Raw genomic sequence first — 21936 nt, forward strand, 5'->3', positions numbered from 1 at the left:
AAGTAACTCCTTATCATTCTCTCTGTAAGAAAGCCCCTCACACCGTGATTTTTGGACATTACCCAAACAGTAATAATCTATGTATCCTAACCAATCTTTTATGGGGAAAAATCACTCTTTTTAATGATACTACGGTTTAGGAAATTAGTAAAGTTCTGTATCACTCTAACACATAACAAATTAATCCACTTGTTAAGACTCCCTACAATTTATTCCTAGGAATGTTAACATACGTGAATACTGTTTATATGAATGGTGCTAGAGAGAGGAAGAAGAAAGTTCATACTTCTTAAGCCCTGTTCTAATATCAGGAATTTTTTTCCCACATAGAGTAACTTACGTAGCCCTTAACACAATCTCATGAATGCTTTAGGGATTAACATTCCCATTTGTTCTGATGTAGAAACTAAATCTCAAGTGGTGACGTGATTTGTTCAAGGTCATACCGCTTATAAATGGTAGAACTGGGATTTGATGTCAAGTTTCCAATACAATTTCCACTGCACCATGATGCTTCTTCAACTCTAAGTTTTGCATAAGCTTTCGCAAACTCCCAAACTTACTCTCCAGATTTTGTTACAAAACTATGTGAAGATCAAAGGAGGAGAAGAATAAAGTGAAGAAGGGTGTCAAAGTAGAATGAGAGAGAAAACTGGTACTGGTTTCATATTTACTATATTTTAGGCTCAGGACTTGGTGTTTTCCCATAACTCATTCAATCCCCCAAACAGCCTCAAGAGACGCATACTGCTATTCTCATGAATAAATGAGAAAACAGATTCAGAGGGATGATCTAACTTGCTCGAGGCTGTGAAGAATGGCAGGTAAGATTAAAATTCTGGTCTGCCCCTCACAGACTTAGAGAACAAATTTATGGTTGCGGGGGGCGGGGGGGTGGGGTGGGGGGGGAGGTGCGGGGGAGGGATAGACTGGGAGTTTGGGATTGACATGTACACACTGCTACATTTAAGAGAGATAACAAACAAGGACCTACTGTATAGCACAGGGAACTCTGCTCAATATTCTGTAATAACCTAACTGGGAAAAGAATTCGAAAAAGAATAGATCCATGCGTATGTATAACTGAATCACTTTGTTGTACACCTGAAACTAACACAACATTGTTAATCAACCCTACTCCAATATAAAATAAAAATTAAAAAAAATTCTGGTCTGCCCAACTGGAAAGCTAGTGCCCTAGGGCAAGGCAGAAATCAAAGCTGTAAGAGATATCAGCCGTAAACTACTCAGTAATCTGCCTGGAGCATGAATGTTCCTCAACAATGTCACTGATTGAATACTTCCATTAAGAAGAAACTAAATTCTTCCCAAATAAGTAGCACACTTCATAGGGGCTAACTTTAATTGTTAAAAATTCTCCTATATACTACGTTGTCGGGAAAGGGATGTCCAACCTCCACTCCAGAGGGGCGTCCTACACTGATCAAAAGCAAAGGGGTAAAACTCTCTTCTCTAAAGAAGACGTCTATAGTGGAGTGATGAAAGTTTTACTAGTTAGGATTTAAATAATAAACAGGAAATCACAATCATTTAAATTAAGGCAATACATACTATTTGAACATAAAGGCTACAAACAACTTGGAAAAGAAAAGCAGGGTATAGAGAAGAAAAGGATTATTTTAGTTTTTGGTCTCAGCACTGACACTAAGTAGCTGTAGTGTCCTTGGGCAAGTCACTTCACTTTTCCAGATCTGAGCTTCCTCCCTCAGGAAGTCACTCAGATAATCTCTCCAAATGTTCAACATATAAAATTGTATGATTACAGAATATCAATTATATTATTCAGAAATGACCTTTGAATGCATATACACACACACAAACAGTGGGTTCAATTCACTGCAGTAAAGATGGCAACAAGGTTTAAGATGATGAAGATCGATCTTATTTCATTCCTACTCGTGTGAACAATATATAAAACCCAAGTTCCTTTTCAATTTGAGAACTAGATAACTTAATGACAGATTCCAGCCTTTCTCTGGACAATGAAACTAAAAATCCTCAGGATTATGTTAATGCCCTTGTTCTGTAAGCCATAACAATACGCAGAAAGTATGATTGAAAAAAAATATTTACAGCTATCAACTTGCTACAATCTGAAAGTAATCTTACATTCTTTACATGGCAGAATTATGGATATATTTTCCATTTTAAGCGAGTGTTCCTAAACAGATATTATCTTCCCAACCACTTCAATGGTTTGGTTAAATAGTGTCATAGAGGCCGAACAGGAATCAGCCAGTTACCCAGCTTGTTGGTAGCAGAGATGGGATGGGTGTCGCTTTAAGATAAAGGACATTCCTGGGTAAGTGTTCAGTAGTCCACAGATAGAGAAGAGGAATACTATGGGAGGAACAGGAATGGCAGTCAAAATGTGAATAAAATGAAGGTAAGGGGAAGAAACACTGAATTCAGAGAGTATTTGTGTAGGAAAGTAAAGAAATAACTCGAGCTGTGCAAATCGATTCTTAAAATCCACTAGAACAAAAGCTCTATGAGGGCAAGGATTTCACTGTTTTTTATTGTGATATAACCAATCTAGAACAGTGCCTGGCCCACAGTAGGTATCTAAGATGTATTCGCTGAATAAAGAAAAAGAGTAAACAATAAAAGAAAACTGAAACATGGACATAACAACAATAATAAAAATGCAAACACGAGCATAAAAGCAGGCATGGTATAGTTTATGGCTGATAGAAAGTTCAATAGATTCAGTGGACAAGAGTAACATTAGATAAGTCATAGCTTTTTTTTTTTTCTTTTTTTTTTTTTTGCGGTACGCGGGCCCCTCACTGCTGTGGCCTCTCCCGTTGCGGAGCACAGGCTCCGGACGCGCAGGCTCAGCGGCCATGGCTCACGGGCCCAGCCGCTCCACGGCATGTGGGATCTTCCCGGACCGGGGCATGAACCCGTGTCCCCTGCATAGGCAGGCGGACTCTCAGCCACTGCGCCACCAGGGAAGCCCAAGTCACAACTTTTTTATGCCTTTCTCAATCTACAAGTTATCTCTTCCTTCATGTTTTAAAAGGATACGATGAGGTATTATTAAAAGGGAAGGAAGACAGAACAGAGATGTATGGCCTGGGACATAATGATTTTCTGGGAATGCAGAAATGCTGATATGTATATTTATATGTTTATACAGTGGAGAAGAAGGAGAGATAAAGAAAAGGGATGAAAGTTTGAATCGATGGTGCCAGTAACAAACCAGTATATTGTTTACTGGATGGAGACATTTTTTGGTATGTGTTTTTGTAATATGTGTAAATACTGTTTGGTATTAAAATGCAATGAAGTTCTATAGGAAAGAAAAGGCAGGTGAAGATGCACTGATATCTTAGAATGCAATGGAATTTTGACATATAAGGCCACCAAGGCATAATTAGGAAAATAAGAAAGAGTCAAGGTATAATTGGGAGGGTGGGAAGGGAGAGGAAGGAATAAGGAGAAATAATCAAAGTGGGATATTCAGGAAAGAGGTGAGCTGTATAGCCATCTGCTGCCTGTCAAGAAAGAGATCACCCTAGAAAAACCTAAGCTGTTTTCAAAAGCAAGCGGAACACTGTATGTGTGATGAAATAAAAAAGGCCATAACTGCAGAAAATGTAGTGAGAGCAAAAGAAGAAAATCAGAAGAAAATTTAATTTTAATTTTTTAAGTGAACCATACACATGTGACCAGTGGTCACACTGGAAGTACTTCCCTTAACTACCAGGCAGATGCCACTTAAACTACCAGAGTTAGCCTTCAGCTCTAACTCTCTAGAACAGGGGAAAAATGATAGAAGAAAACTGTTTAGGATTAAATTCTGGGAGACAGGACATTACTCTGTTTCCTACTATTTTGGATTTCCCTAAATCTTTCAGAGTTTTGTGAATTTTAGTAAAAGACGTAATTTTACTAAATCGTTCAGAGTCTGGCTTTCCTCATCAGTAGATTTATAAAATTACTTGGTTCAAATTGAGGAGCTTTCAGCTTTTTCCATCTTAGGCTCTCAATAAATATGGTTAAAGCAGAGAAAAGTTATTTGGAATCACCATTCTGAAATACTATAAGTACAATTGCAAAGACCTAGAAAAATCTACTGGACTTAAAATGAATGCCACTTTTCAATGGAAGGGAAGAAATCCTATGGTATATTCAATTAATTGTGTTGAACTTTGCATATGGCAGTACTTCATATTGTCACTCTGGTAACAATGGTTTGCCATGAAACCCAACAGTACAAAGATTTAAGACAAAGCAAAACAAATTTGGCTTAAGATGAAAATATTAATACATTCTAATAACCAAGAGTCTGTTGTCAAGCAGGTCGTCCCATCCAAAAATACATTTTCTTTCAAGATGGTATGCTAGTTTCCTGGTTACAATTCAATTAATCAGTTCTTTTTATAGTCATCTAAGTTTGCAATCTCCCAGAGTCAGATCTTTCCATATAAACAGAGGGTAAGAAAAATCTTAAAGCCCAGGCAAGGAAAACAAATGAATGGTTCCAGTATTAAGTGACTTGATGAAAACTAAAAACTTAACTAGTCACAATATAATGATCATAGTGGGAAACCACTAACTATGCAGAAAAATATTAGAATTACATATACATATTTTAATTTTTCATATTTTATATATAGTCTATATATTAAATTATAGCCCTGTGTTATATTTCTTAATGTCTGCATGTATGCATAGATTAATACGGTGAGAACATGCAGTTATATTGCCTTATGAAAGACATACCCATTTTAGAACGGCTGACATAGCCTATACCTCTAGGCAGTTTAAAAGGTGACATTTTGCCTTTTATTATAATAAAGACAAAGAGCGTCTGGATTTTAGAAGAGTCAGTGAGGGAGAGGGTAATTCTAGTATTTATGGAATAAAACCCTAATGTGCTAATAGGTAGATTGGTTTGGGAAATAACACAGCAGACACAATTACTAGGATTGTCTCTCTTCCACTCTCGCAGGCTCCAGGATAAAGAAGAATCAATTAGCCCTCAACAGACTATGACCTTGAAGACTACAGCTCTGTGCATAATACGCTGAATATGCTGAGCCAGAGAGAAACGGAGAATCAAGTCCTGAGACCACGGAAGAGCATGGTTCAGATATGACAATGCCTTTTAAAAAAATTAAAGCTGTGACAGCTTCGTGCATGTCAAAACCACGCAGGACGATGAAAGAAAAGACCCGGTTCTTCTCTGACTAAGCGACAGTTTCTTAATGGAAGAGCAAAAAGGGAAACAGATTGCAAAATGACAACCTAATTCCAAGCTTTTTTTTTTTTTTTTTTTTGCTTTCCTTTCGTTAATGGTTACAAGATTCTTAACCGACAAAAGCAACCACTTATGAGTGTTTGAAAACAAAGCTCCCTGGACCAAATCCCTTTCCAAAATAAAAGGAATACAGACGCACAATTTTTAGGATATTCGTGTTTTTGTTGTTTTCAGGCACTAGTTCAAAAAATTAACCCAGAGTGTGCCACACAGCAAACCCTATAGGCAGTAACGTGTTAACCAACTGTGTAGCCCTAACTTTTCAGGAGAAAACTACTTCCCAGACAGCTTTTGTAGGCTTATCTCCAACGCACTGAGAACGCTGCAGCTGTGCATCTGGCCAGAACCGGCCACTGTGATGCTTTTAGGCAGCAGTAAATCTTTTCCACTCAATAGAAATGCCAGAAAAATCAATGTCCTGGTTTGGAAAAAAGACAAGAAACTGCATGGAATGTATAATCTATTAAAACACTTAGTAGAAGAATTTACCTTAAAAAATAATTTCTCAAAACATCACAACATACTTTTTAACATGGTCCTAGATCAGGAAACTGTGCTGGAGTTTTCTTTGTTTGCCTCTGATGACAAAATTACAGGGTTTAGTTGAAGAGTTTTTCATAGGGTCCTCTTTCTTTTTCTGGACAGCTAAACCTATTCAGGCACATGTTAATTAAAGACTTAAGTTGAAAATGATAAAGACAAAGAAGTAACCTTGTCTTCGTGGTGAATTGTGCTTCTCTTTGCAAGATCTGTACTTGCTTTTTATAGCCTGTCATTTCATCTGGGTATTATTTCCCGGTCACTTTGCCAGGTGGGAAGAGGCGGTGAATACAGTGATGGCTGTCAGACCTTTAATGACACTTCAGGGATTTGATAAAGATACAAAGCAGTGTCTGCAGAAAGGAGGTTCTTCCCTAACTACACCTGAAAAACAAGCCTCTTTTTTCTTTAAATCTTTGCCACAGAAACTCATGTGTATGAAATGAGCTTGAATCACAAGCACAAATGAACTTTTTCTGCGTTTCTAGGACACACGGCTCTCCTTCATACTGAATATATCTGAAAAAAGATGTTTGTGTTCTTCATTACCATCTAGAGGGAACCAGAAGGGGTATTTCATCACCGAATCCTTACCCTCAACTCTCCTTTAACTCTAAGACGTTTTACACACGTTATTCAGAACCAAATTCTCTGATCCTTCACTTGTTTCTAAGTAAATAGTCTCAATGGTGAAAAGTGATAGAAGATAGAGAAACAAAAATAAATTAGAAACACTAAAAAAAAAAAAGCTATAGAAAACTCCTCTTCTATAATGACGTTTAGAACAATCTGACTGGTCATGGTTTCATCCTTGACAACTTTTCCATTTTAAAGCATTGCAATGACCCAGAACAAACAGCAGTATATCGCTCTGTATTGTTTTAAGAGCGTGGCCTCTCTTTACTCAGGTGACGGATAAAAAGGACACATCTAAAACAAAAAAACGATGTACCTTACTAATGGATCTTGTACTTTTTAATGACTGTCAAGGAAGCTACTTAAACATTGGATTACAGAAAACAAAACTAATTGGACAAACCATAATGGAAAAGAATATGAAAAAGAGTATATATATATATGTAGATGTATAACTGAGTCACTTAGTTGTACAGAAGAAATTAACACTGTAAATCAACCATACTTCAATAAAACTTAAAAAACCTAATTTGGGAAAATCCTTTCATGCAGATTTGTACCACGTCCTGAATAAAATAAAACTGCCCCATAATAAGGGCTCAGCAACTCAAACTACTATCTGAGCACGACAGCAACAGTCTGATACTGCTGAGAGGTGAGTGCTATAAACATCTAAAGATTTCTTGCGGTATCAGGAAGAACCAATTAAAATACAAACGTGGGGAGAAGTGGTTTAGGGAACAGGAAGAAGAGACGGAGAAAGAGAACAGGCAGCTCGGGCTGGCTGGGAGGCAGAGGGTAACAGAAAGGTGAGGAGAGGTGATCGGAAGTTTATATGGGAAAACAAAAAGACACAGGATCATACTCACTGCTGTACAGAAGTCATGTTTATATATATATATATATATATATATATATATATATATATATATATATATGGATGGTCTGATGTTTTAATCTTAAAAAGTGTTAGAAATCAGTGGAATGTAACTGAAATTCAAGCATGGCTCCCAGACGCTGAAGTTTTGGGTTCCCCACCCCAGATTTAACAATCCAGGTAGAGGGAGTTGCTGCTAGAGCATCAGTTCTAACCAGCAGTTCACACGGTCTTTGCACTCCTCTCTCCATGCCACCCCGGAGCATCCCAGTCACATGATACACTTAAACCAAACCATGCCATTAAAATCCAAGAAGAAAAGGACACAGCCACACACTCTAGAGAACACTTCTGAGGACCTCAAGCCCACCCCTCTCCCTTACACATCATCATCCTTCTGTCTCTACTTACAAAGTTTAGGAGCAGTCTGGAGATTAGTTTCTGTTGCTTGTGGCTGAGTGGCTGCCTTGGGTGTTCTCACCTCAGGGTTCCGAGTGGGTGAAGGGAAGGATGGAGCAGTGGATGGCAGGAAAGAAAAAGCGAAAATACGATTCTTCGGGGTTGGTACCGCTGAAGGCTCAGAGGACACAACGGCATTGTCAACTTGCACTGTAACTTGAACCTCAGTTTCAGAGTGAGCCCTAGAGACAGGTGAAGTGTATGCCTCAGATGATACCCACACAGCTGAGGCAGCAGTTGGATCCAGAGAAATAATAGGGTCCTGGCCTAACCCTCCGGGGTCAAGGTGAGTGGGAGAGTCATACTCAAAAATCTTGTCCACAAACACCCACTTGAGGCCGGCGATGCAGAGGCAGAGGCTGACTAGGCAAGCCAGAATGGGGACGATGCAGATTTTCTCTGAGTTGAGGCAACCTCTCAGGCGCTCAGCTTCCAGGCAGACACAGCAGGGAACAGCCAGGCCCACGAGCCCCGGGGACCTGCCATCTTCGGTCTGGGTCTCCGGCATGTCTTCTGCTGCCGGAAGCCCATCCAGAGATGGGTCTGCACTCAGCTGAGTGGAGGGGCTGGAGGACCTCTCAGCAGCTGCCTCGGACATGTCTGGGGGAGGAATCTCCATCGGCTCACCTCCAGAAGGCCTGGCCTCCCGCACCGTCCATTACCATCCCCCAACCAAATGATACAGCATCTTACAGGGGGAAATCGATAAGTCCTCCAAGTCCAGAGCCATTACCGAAAGCAAGAGGAGTTCAGGAGGAAAGCAGGCGGAGAAGAAAAGAAAGCCTCTAGCAACTACCAAATAAAAGTATATTGTAATTCTTTACTGCTGTTTCTGGGCCACTTTTGCAGTTCTTTTAAATGCTTCTCCAAAGCATGCCGGCTGGTCAAGAAGGACAGAGGCCAAAAGAGAAACCGAGCTGATCTGTTGGTCAGTTAAGTAAACCAGTAGCCCAAACTGAAAGGCATGTTTCTCACCTCGAGCATCTGAAGCTGGGGTCTGCTCAGATGGAGAAAACAACTGTCATGCAGGAGAAGTAAAAGCAAAAGCAGGACCAGCGGCGGCGGCGGCAGCAGCGGCGGCGGCAGGAGAGGCAGCAGTGACAGTAGCAACAGCATCCTGTTGTGTTAACGCGACGGCTGAAAGGGGCTGAATCATTACAGAGCAGCAGGTGCCTGCCCTCCGAGCATCACTGCAAACAGTCTCATCGCAGAGGGATCTGAAGGCGAGAGCGCGGCCAGGAGGGGCGGTAACTGCGCTCCCCGCCCTGCCTCCACCCCTCACCCGGCAACCAACTATTCTTTGTCCTTCCCGAGCGCTCATTCACTTTCTTCCTCTGCGGCTCTTCCCTTCTTCACCATCTCTCTCCCTTCCTCTCCCCTCCTCCTCCAAAAGCGTTCTCTCTCTCTCTCTCTTTCTCCCTTTCTCTTTCTTTTTCCTCCCTCCTCTCCCACCCGCCTCCCTCCATCCGCACTCTGGGGCTGCTGGCTGGTCTGAGTAAAATCAGTTATACCCAGCAACGCGGGACTGCCAGTGACTTCCTATTTTATCCAATTAGAAGGAATAAAGGCCATCAAATCAAAGAGACGCTGGCAGGCACCAGTTAAGCTTAGTCCCCATGGCCCCCAGCCCCGTTCGCCTCCTTCTCTTTTTTTTTCTCCCTACCGAAGCTGCCCCAGTTTTCCACCCCAACCTTGCTTGCTCTAAGTCTTGCTGGCTCTCTTTCCTGCACCCACTGTTGGGTCAGAAAAAGCCAGCGATCGATGCTAGCAATCTAACAAAGCTGGGATGGGGCGCAGGGGGGGAGGGAGGGATGTAGGTGGGACCTTATGGGTTGGACCTGAGGCTTGGCAAAGTCTGATATCTGATTCCTCCCCAGAGAGGTAAGCTTTTCAACAGCAATTTCTTCCTGCCTGCTGCTGAGAGATAGCATTCCTTCCCCAGCCCTCTAATAAGTTTTGTACACCAAGAGGACTGTTATTACCTGAATTTTCAACCAACAGCGAGAACATTTTTTTTTTCTAACCATGGACAGCTCTGCCTTCAGCCCTTTTTGCAATGACCGGGTTAGACTTGGTGATGCCCAAGCGTGAAGTGCTGAGTGTATGTTGGAGGATGGGGTGCTAGGGGAGGGGAGAGAGGTTCATACGTCCCCACTCTGGTCCCCTTTAAATTTCCATTGCCCTGTCCCACTCACAGCAGTCCTGGACTAATGTCCAGCAAACAAGAAATGCCGGTAAGTAAGAGAGCTACAGAGGAAGCAAAGGCTCCCACTTCATCCTGAAATTAGCCTTCATTGTGACTCCACACTGTTGGAGGTTGAATTCCCTGGGCACTGTAATATATACCACATGTCTTCAGCTATAACCGCACTGCAAAGATTAAGAAGAGTTTTCTATAAGAGCATGCCTTTGGGGTGAAGTCTCAGTAGCTTTACCTTACAGATAATTTCGATGCTGACTTTTTTCTTTTTCCTTTTCAAACAGCGGTGGTTAAAAGACTGGAAGAAATGCACTGTACTTTAATAGAGTCCAGGCTGCCCTGACCCTCCAGTTCGTTGTGTGTCAGCACACGCGATACGCATCTGAATCTTTAATCCACACTTTACTGTGACTGGACACCTGAATGGTTTCCAAGGAACCATTTTGCTCACATATGTCAACAGGAGTCTTAAAAACTGTCTCTAAATCCATACTACATAACCATCATGTGAGTCCCAGAAGCAATAAAATTTAGAGCTTAAATCCTGAGAGAATCTGCTTTAAAGCACATTATGTTTCGTATAGCACAGTCTCCACTGCTTTGAAATATTTTTAAGCTCTGAGTGGGCATGAGATAATATTATCATTTCTTTCAAAACTAAATTAGCCCGTAATTATAAGTGATGTAAAGGGTAGTAATATCTTAAAATGTGTTTGCAGTACGATCACTAACAACAATGACAAAAGCCTGAAGCAGTTTGCATAATTGTAACTATGACTCTGACAAACTTATGGGCAAAATGAATTATCCTTAAGCTCATCTGTATATAACCTGCACTTATATACCAGTAACTGGTACTTTAAAATAATTCATATGCCTACTTTCTAGCTTTCACTATTTGATTTTAAAGCAGAGATTTTTCTTAAAGATTCTAGCAATGGACGTGAAATTTCACATCACAGAAAATCTATATAGAGGCAATTACAGTATTCAAACTGAGAGGTATTAAGATTTTAATTATCAATATTCATGTAAATTCTCAAAATCAATATAGGCAAGTAAATATTTGTGCTAAATTAGAATAATTTATAATTCCTTTAGATATCACCCAGGTTAAATTTGTGGTACTTAACTCCTCAATTCTGCCCCAAACCAATATTTCACTCAAGTATAATATACTGGCATTTCACCCACAGCCAAGGTCACCTAGATTTCAAAGACCAAAATGGGGTTCAGGTAGCCCAATCAGGCAGCTAAGAGAAGACACTGAAAACAGTAACCTATAGTTAAGAAGAGTGGTCCTTCACTTGTACCAATTACAACTACTCACCTCCCCTCGATCATTAAGAACAGACGAACTCGGCAGACAAAGAAATTACTGGGCACTGCTCTAGTTGTCATATTAAAGGTGACCAACACTTACAAAGGAAAAGAACAGATTATGTAAAGGCTAGGACAGAACTTCGGAGACAGAATCCTGTCGGCTGCCACAGCTGTTTCTTTCCCCTGGACTACACAAATCAGACTGTTGGATGTGTATGTGTCCTCCCTGGAGATGTAGCCTATGAACACTGTGGCTTCTTGGAGCTAAGATCAGCTTGCAGGGAGCCAGCAACCTATAAAGTTGTTTCCCATCCAACTGGAAGGTAAACCTAATTGAGGAAAGGGAGTAGGACAGGAGGTAAAGAATAAAAGGAATTTTCCATTAGTTCTACCCTTGAGACTACGAGTCAGAAGTTGCCTTTATCCCTTTACCAAATCTCTATAGCAATAAAGAAGTGAGAACAGGGTAGTGTGAACAGGATTAGGGATCAGAATTCCGTCCAATAAAACATGCATGTTTGTAGGAAGAACTGCAAGTACACCTCACTTTAACCCTTTAGGCTCCATCTCCAATAAACCTCAGGAACACCCATATTTCCATGTCCCTCTAAAAAATGAACAAAAGACAGATTTCCACTACTTTTTAAAACCACATTACCACCTCCTTCATAACAACAAAAGCTACTTTTTTTTTTTTTTTTTTTTTTAGCGGTATACAGGCCTCTCACTGTTGTGGCCTCTCCCATTGCGGAGCACAGGCTCCGGATGCACAGGCTCAGCGGCCATGGCTCACGGGCCCAGCCACTCTGCGGCATGCGGGATCCTCCCAGACCTGGTCATGAACCTGCTTCCCTTGCATCAGCAGGCGGACTCTCAACCACTGCGCCACCAGGGAAGCCCCCAAAAGCTACTTTCATTGAGCTCCACCATTGTGCCAGGCACTCTGCTAGGTTCTTAGCATACATGAGTTCTGACCTTTGCTCATCCTGTATAGTACATATTATCTTGAAAATAATTTTTTTAAAATGGACTCAGGCAGCTTAGATAACTTAGCCATGGACATACAGCTCTTAAGCAACAGAACCAAGATTAGAACAAAAGTCTGACTCATGCTCTTTCTACTGAAAAATACTGTTTCTCGTTTTTAATCAAAAGAAGGCATCTCATTACATATTGCTTATCTATTACTTCAACGGGAAAAATAAGTGAAGCAGAAAGTGTAACCATGAAATAGGCATTTTAATTTTACCTTAATGTAGCTGGTAAATAAACTTAAAGGTGCCTAGTTTCCACAACAAGAGGCTTCTAAAATTCTGCCTAGGGATTTTCAGAAGTTACAAGCATTAAGCATAGGTTTTTAAAATATGATCTATTTACAGTTTCAATTGAATGAGCTCTTGCACAGTCTCAGTTCCTGGATTTTCCTTGGAAAGCTATTTCAGTTACATATTGCTATGAAACAAATTGCCCTGAAATAGCTTAAAACAACAATCACGGTGTTGTATCTCACTAGCCTGCAGTTTACTGGGTTCAGCTGAGTGATTCTTCTGCTCCATTAGATGTCAGCTGGGGCTGCAATCCCTGGAGGTGTAACTGAGCTGAAACATTCGAGGTTCACGCACATGACTGGCAGCTACTGCCACATGGCAGCTGGGAAGACAGCAGGGACTGTTGGCTGGTGCACCAACATGTGGCTTCTCCATGTGGCCTGGGCTTCCCACAGCATGGCAGCTGGGTTCTGAGAGGGTGCAGCCCAAGAGGGAGGAAGTGCAAGCTCTAAGTCCTCCTTAAGACTGACTCTGGAAGTGGCACGGGCTATGTCCACTGCATCCTGTTGGCTAAGCGGTCACAGTGCCAGCTGAGATTCAAGGACGGGGGAAATAAATCTTGATGGAGAGTGTGACGAAGAATTTGCAACCACCGTTAATCCACCATGGCAGTGAGGAAGTAAGTGTTAGTAAGTCAACCTGGCTCAAGAGGAGACTCAGTGATGTCGAACGGAATTCGGCAGAACAAAGCCAGAACACACGTACTTCTGATACACAATATTCCAGCTTCCTCCTAAGCCAGCTTCAGTGAAAGAAGCAATCCTATTATATCATCCAATAAAAAATACTCAAATTCCTCTGCTACTTCAAGTCAAGCTAGGCGACAGCTTCTGCATTCATTTTATTTAATTATCAGAAATATTTAGCGTAACTCCAGGAGATGAAAGAAGATGAAAGAGGATGACCATAGTATGTAAACTTATTTTCTCTTTTACATTTTGTTTTTGGTGTGTTGGCTATTTCACTCTGAAAACATTTAACTCTGAAAAAGTTTACCCTTGCTCCTTAAGTTTATGGCTGAAAAAGTAGAATTTACTTTGTGGCATCTAAAACCATGACGACAGCAGTGATTTCATTTTTGGATTCCAATCTTTGAAGATGACTATGTATAAGTTGTAATGATTTATTCATTTGCTAATGAACTATGAAATCACGATTTTCACAAGAAAGCTTCAGGGCCTAAAAGGATCCCTAAAACTTGCTGCTTCTTATAAGAGAACCAAGTACTCAAATGGATCCGCTATCCTCCTCCCATCCGTCTGGAAGTCTTCCCCATCTCACATCTCAGCTCCTCCATGGAGCCCTTCCGTGCCCCCAGGTCACAGACACAGCATTCCTTAACGCTACTTTTACTGGGGCACATCTTCCGAGGTCTTATTATTATTATTATTATTTTGCGGTACGTGGGCCTCTCACTGTTGTGGCCTCTCCCGTTGCGGAGCACAGGCTCCGGACGCGCAGGCTCAGCGGCCATGGCTCACGGGCCCAGCTGCTCCGCGGCATATGGGATCCTCCCGGACCGGGGCACGAACCCATGTCCCCTGCATCGGCAGGCAGACTCTCAACCACTGCGCCACCTGGGAAGCCCGAGGTGTTATTGTTTAACTATGTTATGTATATAGGACCGAAGGATGTAATTTCTTTGAAGGCCAGGAGGTCTATCGGTATCTGGCTATCCCAAACTAGAGCTCTGTTATCTGTTCAATACATACATTTTGTTTGGTTTTATTTTTAATTGCGATTGAATTACACAGATTACGGCACCTCTAATAAATTGGCAGACTTTTTTCATGACCATCTATCTATTCAAAATACCCTCTATACTCCCCTCCATTTTTTCAGATCTTTTAATGTCCAGTTCAGATAAGTGCTTATCAAATTTTTATGACTGTTCCCAGATACTACGCCTTTTATGAATTTATCTTCATTTAGGGAAATGCTGTTACCCCAACTATGCTTAACTGTCAACTACCACAGATCATTTCAGTGGATGGAAAGTTGGGAGTAACCCAACATTTAACTGTTTTTCCTGTAATTCTCTCTTCAACCAAACAGAAAAGTTCTCGGAGGGCAAACCAAGTCCACATGCTCTTTGATGTTCTTCTACATTATTCATAACGCTAAACAGGTGAGATGAAACTCAGGTCACCTTACTGGGCAGGTACTTTTCTGCCCACTTTGAGGATGAGTCAAGAATCTGATTCTACTTTATTCTCACCCAGTGAAAATTATCTCAGAAAAGACTTTTTGACTTAATTGTAAGAATTATTTTGTGAGGATCTGTATATACTATTTGTTAGTGACTCTGGGTCTGTGTCCTCATTTTGTAACAAGATGATCAGTTTGCTCTGGCACATTTTGTTCTTTATAAGTTTAGATCCTTTGATGTTCAGCTACAGCTCGAGACGGTAAATGATGTCAAAGATGAGGATGTGAGAATTTTATATAGAAAGATGTTTTTATTAAATCTGATGGTTATAATGTGTTTACTTTGAAAGAACCTATTATTTTCTCACTGCCCGTAAGTAAAATCATTAGTTATATACAAATGGTTGATTTTGTTTTTAGTTTTCCACGTCACCTTTCTTTTACAATGACCCTGAACATGTTTGAAACTAGATGGAGATGGTGGCTGCAAGTCATTGTGATAAATGCCAATGACTTGTTCACGGTAAAACGGTCCATTTTATGTTATGTGAATTCCAACTCAATAAAAAAAAAAATTACACTGCACACTCATCATGGTTTCAGCTTCCCCAACATAGTCTATCTGACCACTTGTACTAGTGGACTGCACTAAAATAATGAGACTTTGTCATGTGTAGGTTGCCCTTTCTTCTACAAAATCTTAGTAGGTCCTGTAGCATTGAATCTCTGACAATTATTAAGAACTCTAAATTGATGTTGATGATGCAATACTGCATCTCAAGGAACTCAGAAGCACAAGGATATAATAAATTGATGTGTCATTGAGAGTTTCAATTCAAAAGAAGTTTTATAAGAAAATGAGGAAGACTTATAACTCCAGCTCATTTTATGTACTCAAAATATTATTTCTCATTGCTCAACACCATTCCATTCCCGTATTCAGAATATACCAGAAATAGGAGCAAAAAGTGGCGAGAGAGTGGCAGTTATCTGGACTATCTGTATTTTCAACACAGTTGTGCTTTGTTTTGAAATGTGTGATAAACTCATCACCGGAATGTAAATTCCATAAGGGCAAGCACTTGTGTCTGTTTGCATCACTCTATCCCTACTACCTAGAACGTGCCTGGCACACAGAAGACACTCAGTTAAGTATTATTGAGTTAATGCGTCAAAATGGAAACTCTGCTAAAGAGGGATGTATAAACTATGGAAAAAATATCTTAAAGACATGGATATGCCGTACAGAGTTTTATTTGTGTGAATAAATGCAAATCCTATTAAATTACGCTGTGTATGATGGAAAGAAGGAAAATCATCTTTATAGTGACTACTCTGAGGTTATATGGTTGGATGGTCATTCATAATGTTTAATACAGCAATATATGTGGAATCAGTTGACTTGAACTTCGCTCTGTTTCATGAATATTCACTACTATAGGTTCACAGCACAGAGCAGCACAGCTAAGAGATAATTTGTTTTATTCTTAAATACTGTGGCAAATGTCACAAAAATACAAGGGATCATCTGTGTTTTTAAGTACATGGACATGTATAATCTTATTTAAAGAAAATCATAAAGGCTGTACTTTGGTGCAGTAAGAGAAATTAAACATAAGGAAGAAATACCTCTGATAATCAATGCTAATTTAATACAAATTCAGTGAAGTTTCAAAACATGGAAGTTTTTGAACTTGATTTATACTTAGGCACCAGCTATTTGTTTATAGCTCAGCTGCTGGTCAGCTGACTCTATAAACTGGTCCCCAGATGAATCAAAAAATGTAGCGTAGAGCACCTCACTCTTAACAAATGCCCTAGAAATTTGTTTTTTAAATCTTCTGTTTCAGGTAGAAACTGTTGAGCATGAGGTGGTCCACATGTGAAGGCAGTTATGAATTACTCATAAGAGAGTACCATCTACTCAAGAGATTCTGAAACATCATATAAAGCCACGTATAAAATAAGCCTTCACAATTTACCTGAAACAAAGGAAGCTTGCGGAAAGGAATGGTCTGAATCGTTCTACTTTTAAATACAATCCAAATTTGTAAATCTGAAAAGACTTCAGCCAGAGGAAACGTGTTAACAATACACATTTTCCTTAGAGTCTACACAGTTCTCTCCTTGTTGCTGATCAAAAGAAAAATGTAGAGCTCCACCAAAGGGGAAAAAAGGAGTGATAAAAATATATGCAGTTTCTAGAACTGATTTGGCATTCCAGTGAGCCGTCTAACCCGTGCTTCCGTTGTAAGGTCATAAGCCTTACGATACTGATACAAGCGGAAGTATCCCGTTTAAAATCAAATACCAGCTCTATATTTTTCTGCTATTTCTCAGTCCAAGAGGTGGGAATTCTTTCTGCACTGTTGCAAATTTTTATTACTTTAAAACTATCAATTTGAAAGTCATAAGACAAAAATATCTTATGATTTGACCTCCCATTCAGAACTTCCTGTCATAAATCGTACCATGTATTGCTAGAGTCAGATTTGTTTAAGAATGACTTGTTTCTTTTCTCTCTATCTCTGAAATTATGTGGAGTGAAAGGATGTAGCCTTAATGCAAAGATGAACTGTAATCTCAAGAATAGTTAGATTTCAATTTTTTCATTGACTATTGGAGCTGGAACAGCCCTCACCCAGGAATTTTCTCTTATACAAGAAGGAAAAAAACAAAACAAAACAAAAACCAGTCTCCGAAGATAAAAATAATCTGCCTGGAGCACCAAAATTAATTTCAAAGTCAAGACTGGAATTCAGGGCTATTGCTTCTCCTCTTTCAACTCATTTCTACAAAGGGAACCTCTTTAGTTATGTGCTAACCATGTAGATATCCTTGAGTTACTGCCAGACAGTGGATGGTTTAGATTTTCTATCATTACCGCCACGGGTTATCTCTATAGAAACATCTCATTTTGACCTTTTACTGCAACTGTTTCTACTTGGAAGTTTAATCTATATAATGCTCCCATGACCACTTTTGGTCACAATTCTACTGAATATTCAGACCCTTTTTCTGGAGGTTATTAAGAAACGAATATTCATATTTAGACTCATTCAACAGCATTTCATCATTAAGGGGGCACACAGAATGTGGGCTCTAATTGCTTACATGAGAAGGTCCAGAATAAAGAACCTAGAGATGATCATACTAAGTGAAGTAAGTCAGACAGAGAAAGACAAACATACGACATCACTTGTATGTGGAATCTATAAAGATGATACAAATGAACTTATTTACAAAACAGAGATAGACTTACAGACGTGGAAAACAAACTTATGGTTACCAAAGGGGAAAGTGGGGGAGGGATAAATCAGGAGTTTGGGATTAACGTACACACACTACTATATATAAAACGGATAATCAACAAGGACCTACTGTATAGCACAGGGAACTCTACTCAATATTCTGTAATAACCCAGAGGGGAAAAGAATCTGAAAAAGAATAGATATTTGTATATGTATAACTGAACCACTTTGCTGTACACCTGAAACTAACACAGCATTGTAAATCAACTATACTCCAACATAAAAGAAAAATTAAACTAAAAAAAAGAAGGTATAGAATAAAGAAACTTTAGTGAATGGAAGGGAGCTTATCCTCAGGAAAGAAGACTGTCACTGCAAAATAGGGATCAGCCCAGTATTACTGCGATGAATGATTCAAACACATACAATATCAAATGTTGTCAATATCTGAGAATTGGTGAGCCAGGCTCACATCCTCTTTTAATCTGGAGAATTAGAAGTCTGGGACACAGGAAGGAGTGACTGTCAGGAAAAGGAAAAGGAAGGCTTCTGATGACTGAGTCATACTCTGAAATACGATGACTAGAAAATGCCAGGTCCAAATATGAAGACTTATTCCAGAGAAACCTATATTCTATTTGTTGACATAATCCCTCACCTATATATTATTTTAAATAATATAATCAGACATATACCTCATGCATGCTGGAATATTTGGAGGCAAGATGCATTCACATATGCAACTTACTTGAAATTGCATCAAAAATAAAAAGCTGATTGATAGATAAATGGATACACATTTGATAAAGCAAATATGGCGACTGTTAACCTGTAAAACCTAGAGATTGGGCATACACTGTTTACAAGTCATTCAACTTTTCTGTGTGTTTCAAAATTTCATAATGAAACGCTAGAAAAAGTTTAAAGAGACTTTTTCATGGCTGTTTCTGACTACCATATATGTAGTATGTTTTATTATAAAAACTCCTAAGCCGATGCCATACCAAACCAAATAATCTACCAATTCCACATTCGGTAACCTGCACTCAATTATTCTCCCTCCTCCACTGCACGACGCCTCCCCACCCACCTTCCCCCACCACACTTACTTTAAGATGAATTCCAAAATTATATCAAGAATATAAGATTCACCATAATTTGAATCATTGTCTAATGACAATGGAGTATCTTTATACGACAAACCATTAGCTGCTGCAGAAAATCTAAGAGCTTTTCCTGACCCCACCTCCCAGACCATTCATTTATTGAGAAGGGATTTTTTTTTTTTTAATGTGATACTTCACTCACTAGGGATTGGAACATCTATGAATAACATGAATAGGGAAATTGTACAGTTCATTCTACTGACAAAATCAGAAAGGTTGGACAGTAAGCTTCAGTTGGTTGAGAAAAAAAAAAAAAAGAATACTTTTATTGTTAACGACACTCCCATCCTGAACACATCTTTTTCAAAGATCAACTGGTCAGTGGACACTATAAAGCCAAAGGCTCTGATGTGGAAGTTGAGTTTCTCCACTGCTGTATTTCCCACCCAGTTATGCATACACATATTTCATAAAACTATTAAATATTTATGACACAGTACAAAGCCCTTCTAAAAGCATCTGTATTTAACTAAATCATGTCACTGACAGCAAGAGGCATGTACAGCAATTTAACCTAGCAGGAAAAGTACTTCTTTTACATCTCACTGCAATGCAGAGAGTTTCAACCATACGCTTATTTCTGTCCCCACATACTGTCCGTAAGAAGGGAAAGCTTAACTTAAGTGGTTCAAAGGGCTTTTAGACAGGCTTCTCAAATGAAACATAAATCTTTTGAAGTGTTTCTCAAAAATTCTTTCCTGAGGCTTTGCCAGCACTCTGTCACTAGAGGTCAGACAAATAACCCATCCTCAGGTTGTCTCCTTAACCCCAGGTTAAATACCTGGATTTAGCCCCATCTTTTCTTATATCACCACGTCCTTCCAAATGTTTGCCGTAGTCTATCACTGACTGATGTCAAAGGCATCCAAAAAGTACCCATGTCCAAGTGCATCCCTCTCAGTCTTCCCTCTACCCATAAAAAGACTCCAAGTTTCAAATGAGCATATCAAAAGTTAAATTGTTAACCACTCATATAGCTTAATATCAAAGAATCTGTTGAGACAAGTACTAATACTTAAGCGTTTTTTAAGGTACCTAAGCATTTGGTGATGCAAAAGAACAGCAGAGAGAGAGCTCTGAAATGAAGGAAAAAAAACGTGCAAGAGAAGGCAAAACATCTTTGGCATCTTAGGCTGAGCTAACTGTACTCGTGGAGACAGAAACGTTCAAAATAACCTCTGGCTGGTAAAAAAAAATGTGTTGAATGGGTACAAAAATAATTATTTTAGTGATATGCATGCTGTCAAAAAATCAGGGCTAAATGCTTGAGTTGTCCAACTCAAAATGAAATATTACTGTTAGTCAGCCAACATACAGCAAGTGATTAGGGAATTTGCTGCTCAGCATTTAAACTAACTTCTTTTCACACTCTGGCAGGTAAAAAATGGAAAACCTCAGGATGACCTGCTTCTCAAAAGCAGATGGCAGATTTTAAAGTCGTGGTATTTTATGCAACGAAAGTAACTTACATTTCTAAAGCCCCACAATATATGTTAATTTATCTACATATCCATCCGCCCACCCATCCAAAATAATGTTTACTAAGTGGCCGCTTATGTCCCTGGCATTGTGCTGAGGCTTATAGATTTGGTAGCAAGAAGGTAAAAGAAGTTCCACCCCATCATCTCTCTTTTCTCCGAAGTAGCAAGTGAGGCTATCTGCCGAGAGAGAAGGCATGATTCAAATTTTGAGCGTGGTAAGGTCTTAGTCACCTTGGGAAACAGATGAGAAGGTCGACTGTAAAAACCAGAAGCAGGTCAGACATCGCAGCAAGTATTAAATACACATCAGTCCTCCCTTATTTATAATTCTCACTCTCAGCATCCTTACTTCTCCCCTTGAGAATTGTATTTTGAAAGTGCATCCAATGGAAGGAGACTTTAAAAAAGTCATTGGAGGGTATTATGCTAAGTGAAATAAGTCAGACAGACAAAGACAGATACTGTATGATATGACTTACACGTGGAATCTAGAAAATACAACAAACTAGTGACTATAACAGAAAAGAAGCAGATTCACAGATACAGAGAACAAACTAGTGGTTACCAGTGGGGAGAGGGAAGGGGGGAGGGGCAATATAAGGGTAGGGGATTAAGAGGTACAAACTGTTAGATATAAAATAAGCTACAGGGGGAATTCCCTGGTGGTCCAGTGGTTAAGACGCCGCACTTTCACTGCCGGGGCTTCAATCCCTGGTCAGGGAACTAAGAGCCCACAAGCCTCGTGGTGCAGCCAAAAAAAACAAACAAAAAAAAGCTACAAGGATATATTGTACAACCCAGGGGATACAGCCAATATTTTATAATAACGATAAATGGAGTGTAACCTTTAAAAATTGTGCACCACTACAGTGTACACTATAACTTATATAATATTATACTTCAACTATACTTCAATAAAAAATGAATTTAAAAAAGTGTCACAGATGGCCTTCCCTGGTGGCGCAGTGGTTGGGGGTCCGCCTGCCGATGCGGGGGGCGCGGGTTCGTGCCCCGGTGTGGGGGGGGTCCCGCGTGCCGCGGAGCGGCTGGGCCCGTGGGCCGTGGCCGCTGGGCCTGTGCGTCCGGAGTCTGTGCTCCGCGACGGGAGAGGCCGCGGCGGTTGGGAGGCCCGCGTACCGGAGGGGAAAAAAAAAAAAAGTGTCACTGATAACATAAGAAATGATTTTTCTGTTGAGCTCTACAGGACCTGGACCCAAACAAGACTGAAGTGGGGCG

The 21936-nt window shown here is 40.0% G+C and overlaps 2 protein-coding genes across 9 annotated transcripts in view; both read right to left on the reverse strand.

The window, feature by feature from the left end:
• The window catches only part of NRG1 (neuregulin 1), a 1009792-nt gene that overhangs the window by 107008 nt on the left and 880848 nt on the right, over nucleotides 1-21936 (reverse strand). For 2 of the 8 annotated variants that reach the window (XM_060001386.1, XM_060001387.1), the window contains exon 1: nucleotides 7755-8730. The exons of 5 other annotated variants lie outside the window; for them this stretch is intronic. In XM_060001386.1, coding sequence (XP_059857369.1) covers nucleotides 7755-8421 — 667 coding nt within the window. In that variant the 5' untranslated portion in view covers nucleotides 8422-8730. Of the gene's footprint in view, nucleotides 1-7754; nucleotides 8734-21936 lie in introns of those variants that run through there. One more of the 8 variants, XM_060001392.1, reaches the window with a different exon arrangement.
• Nucleotides 8736-9179, reverse strand: LOC132417661 (uncharacterized). The gene has a single exon (XM_060001393.1). The coding sequence runs from the start codon at nucleotides 8916-8918 to the stop codon at nucleotides 8736-8738; it is 183 nt and encodes a 60-aa protein (XP_059857376.1). The 5' UTR covers nucleotides 8919-9179.

Source organism: Delphinus delphis, chromosome 21 (genome assembly GCF_949987515.2).
Source record: "Delphinus delphis chromosome 21, mDelDel1.2, whole genome shotgun sequence".
Taxonomy (NCBI): Eukaryota; Metazoa; Chordata; class Mammalia; order Artiodactyla; family Delphinidae; genus Delphinus; species Delphinus delphis.

Bases quoted from the DNA above. Each gene is read 5' to 3' on its own strand.
- LOC132417661 (XM_060001393.1), bottom strand. From the start codon at position 8,918: ATGCTGTTGCTACTGTCACTGCTGCCTCTCCTGCCGCCGCCGCTGCTG.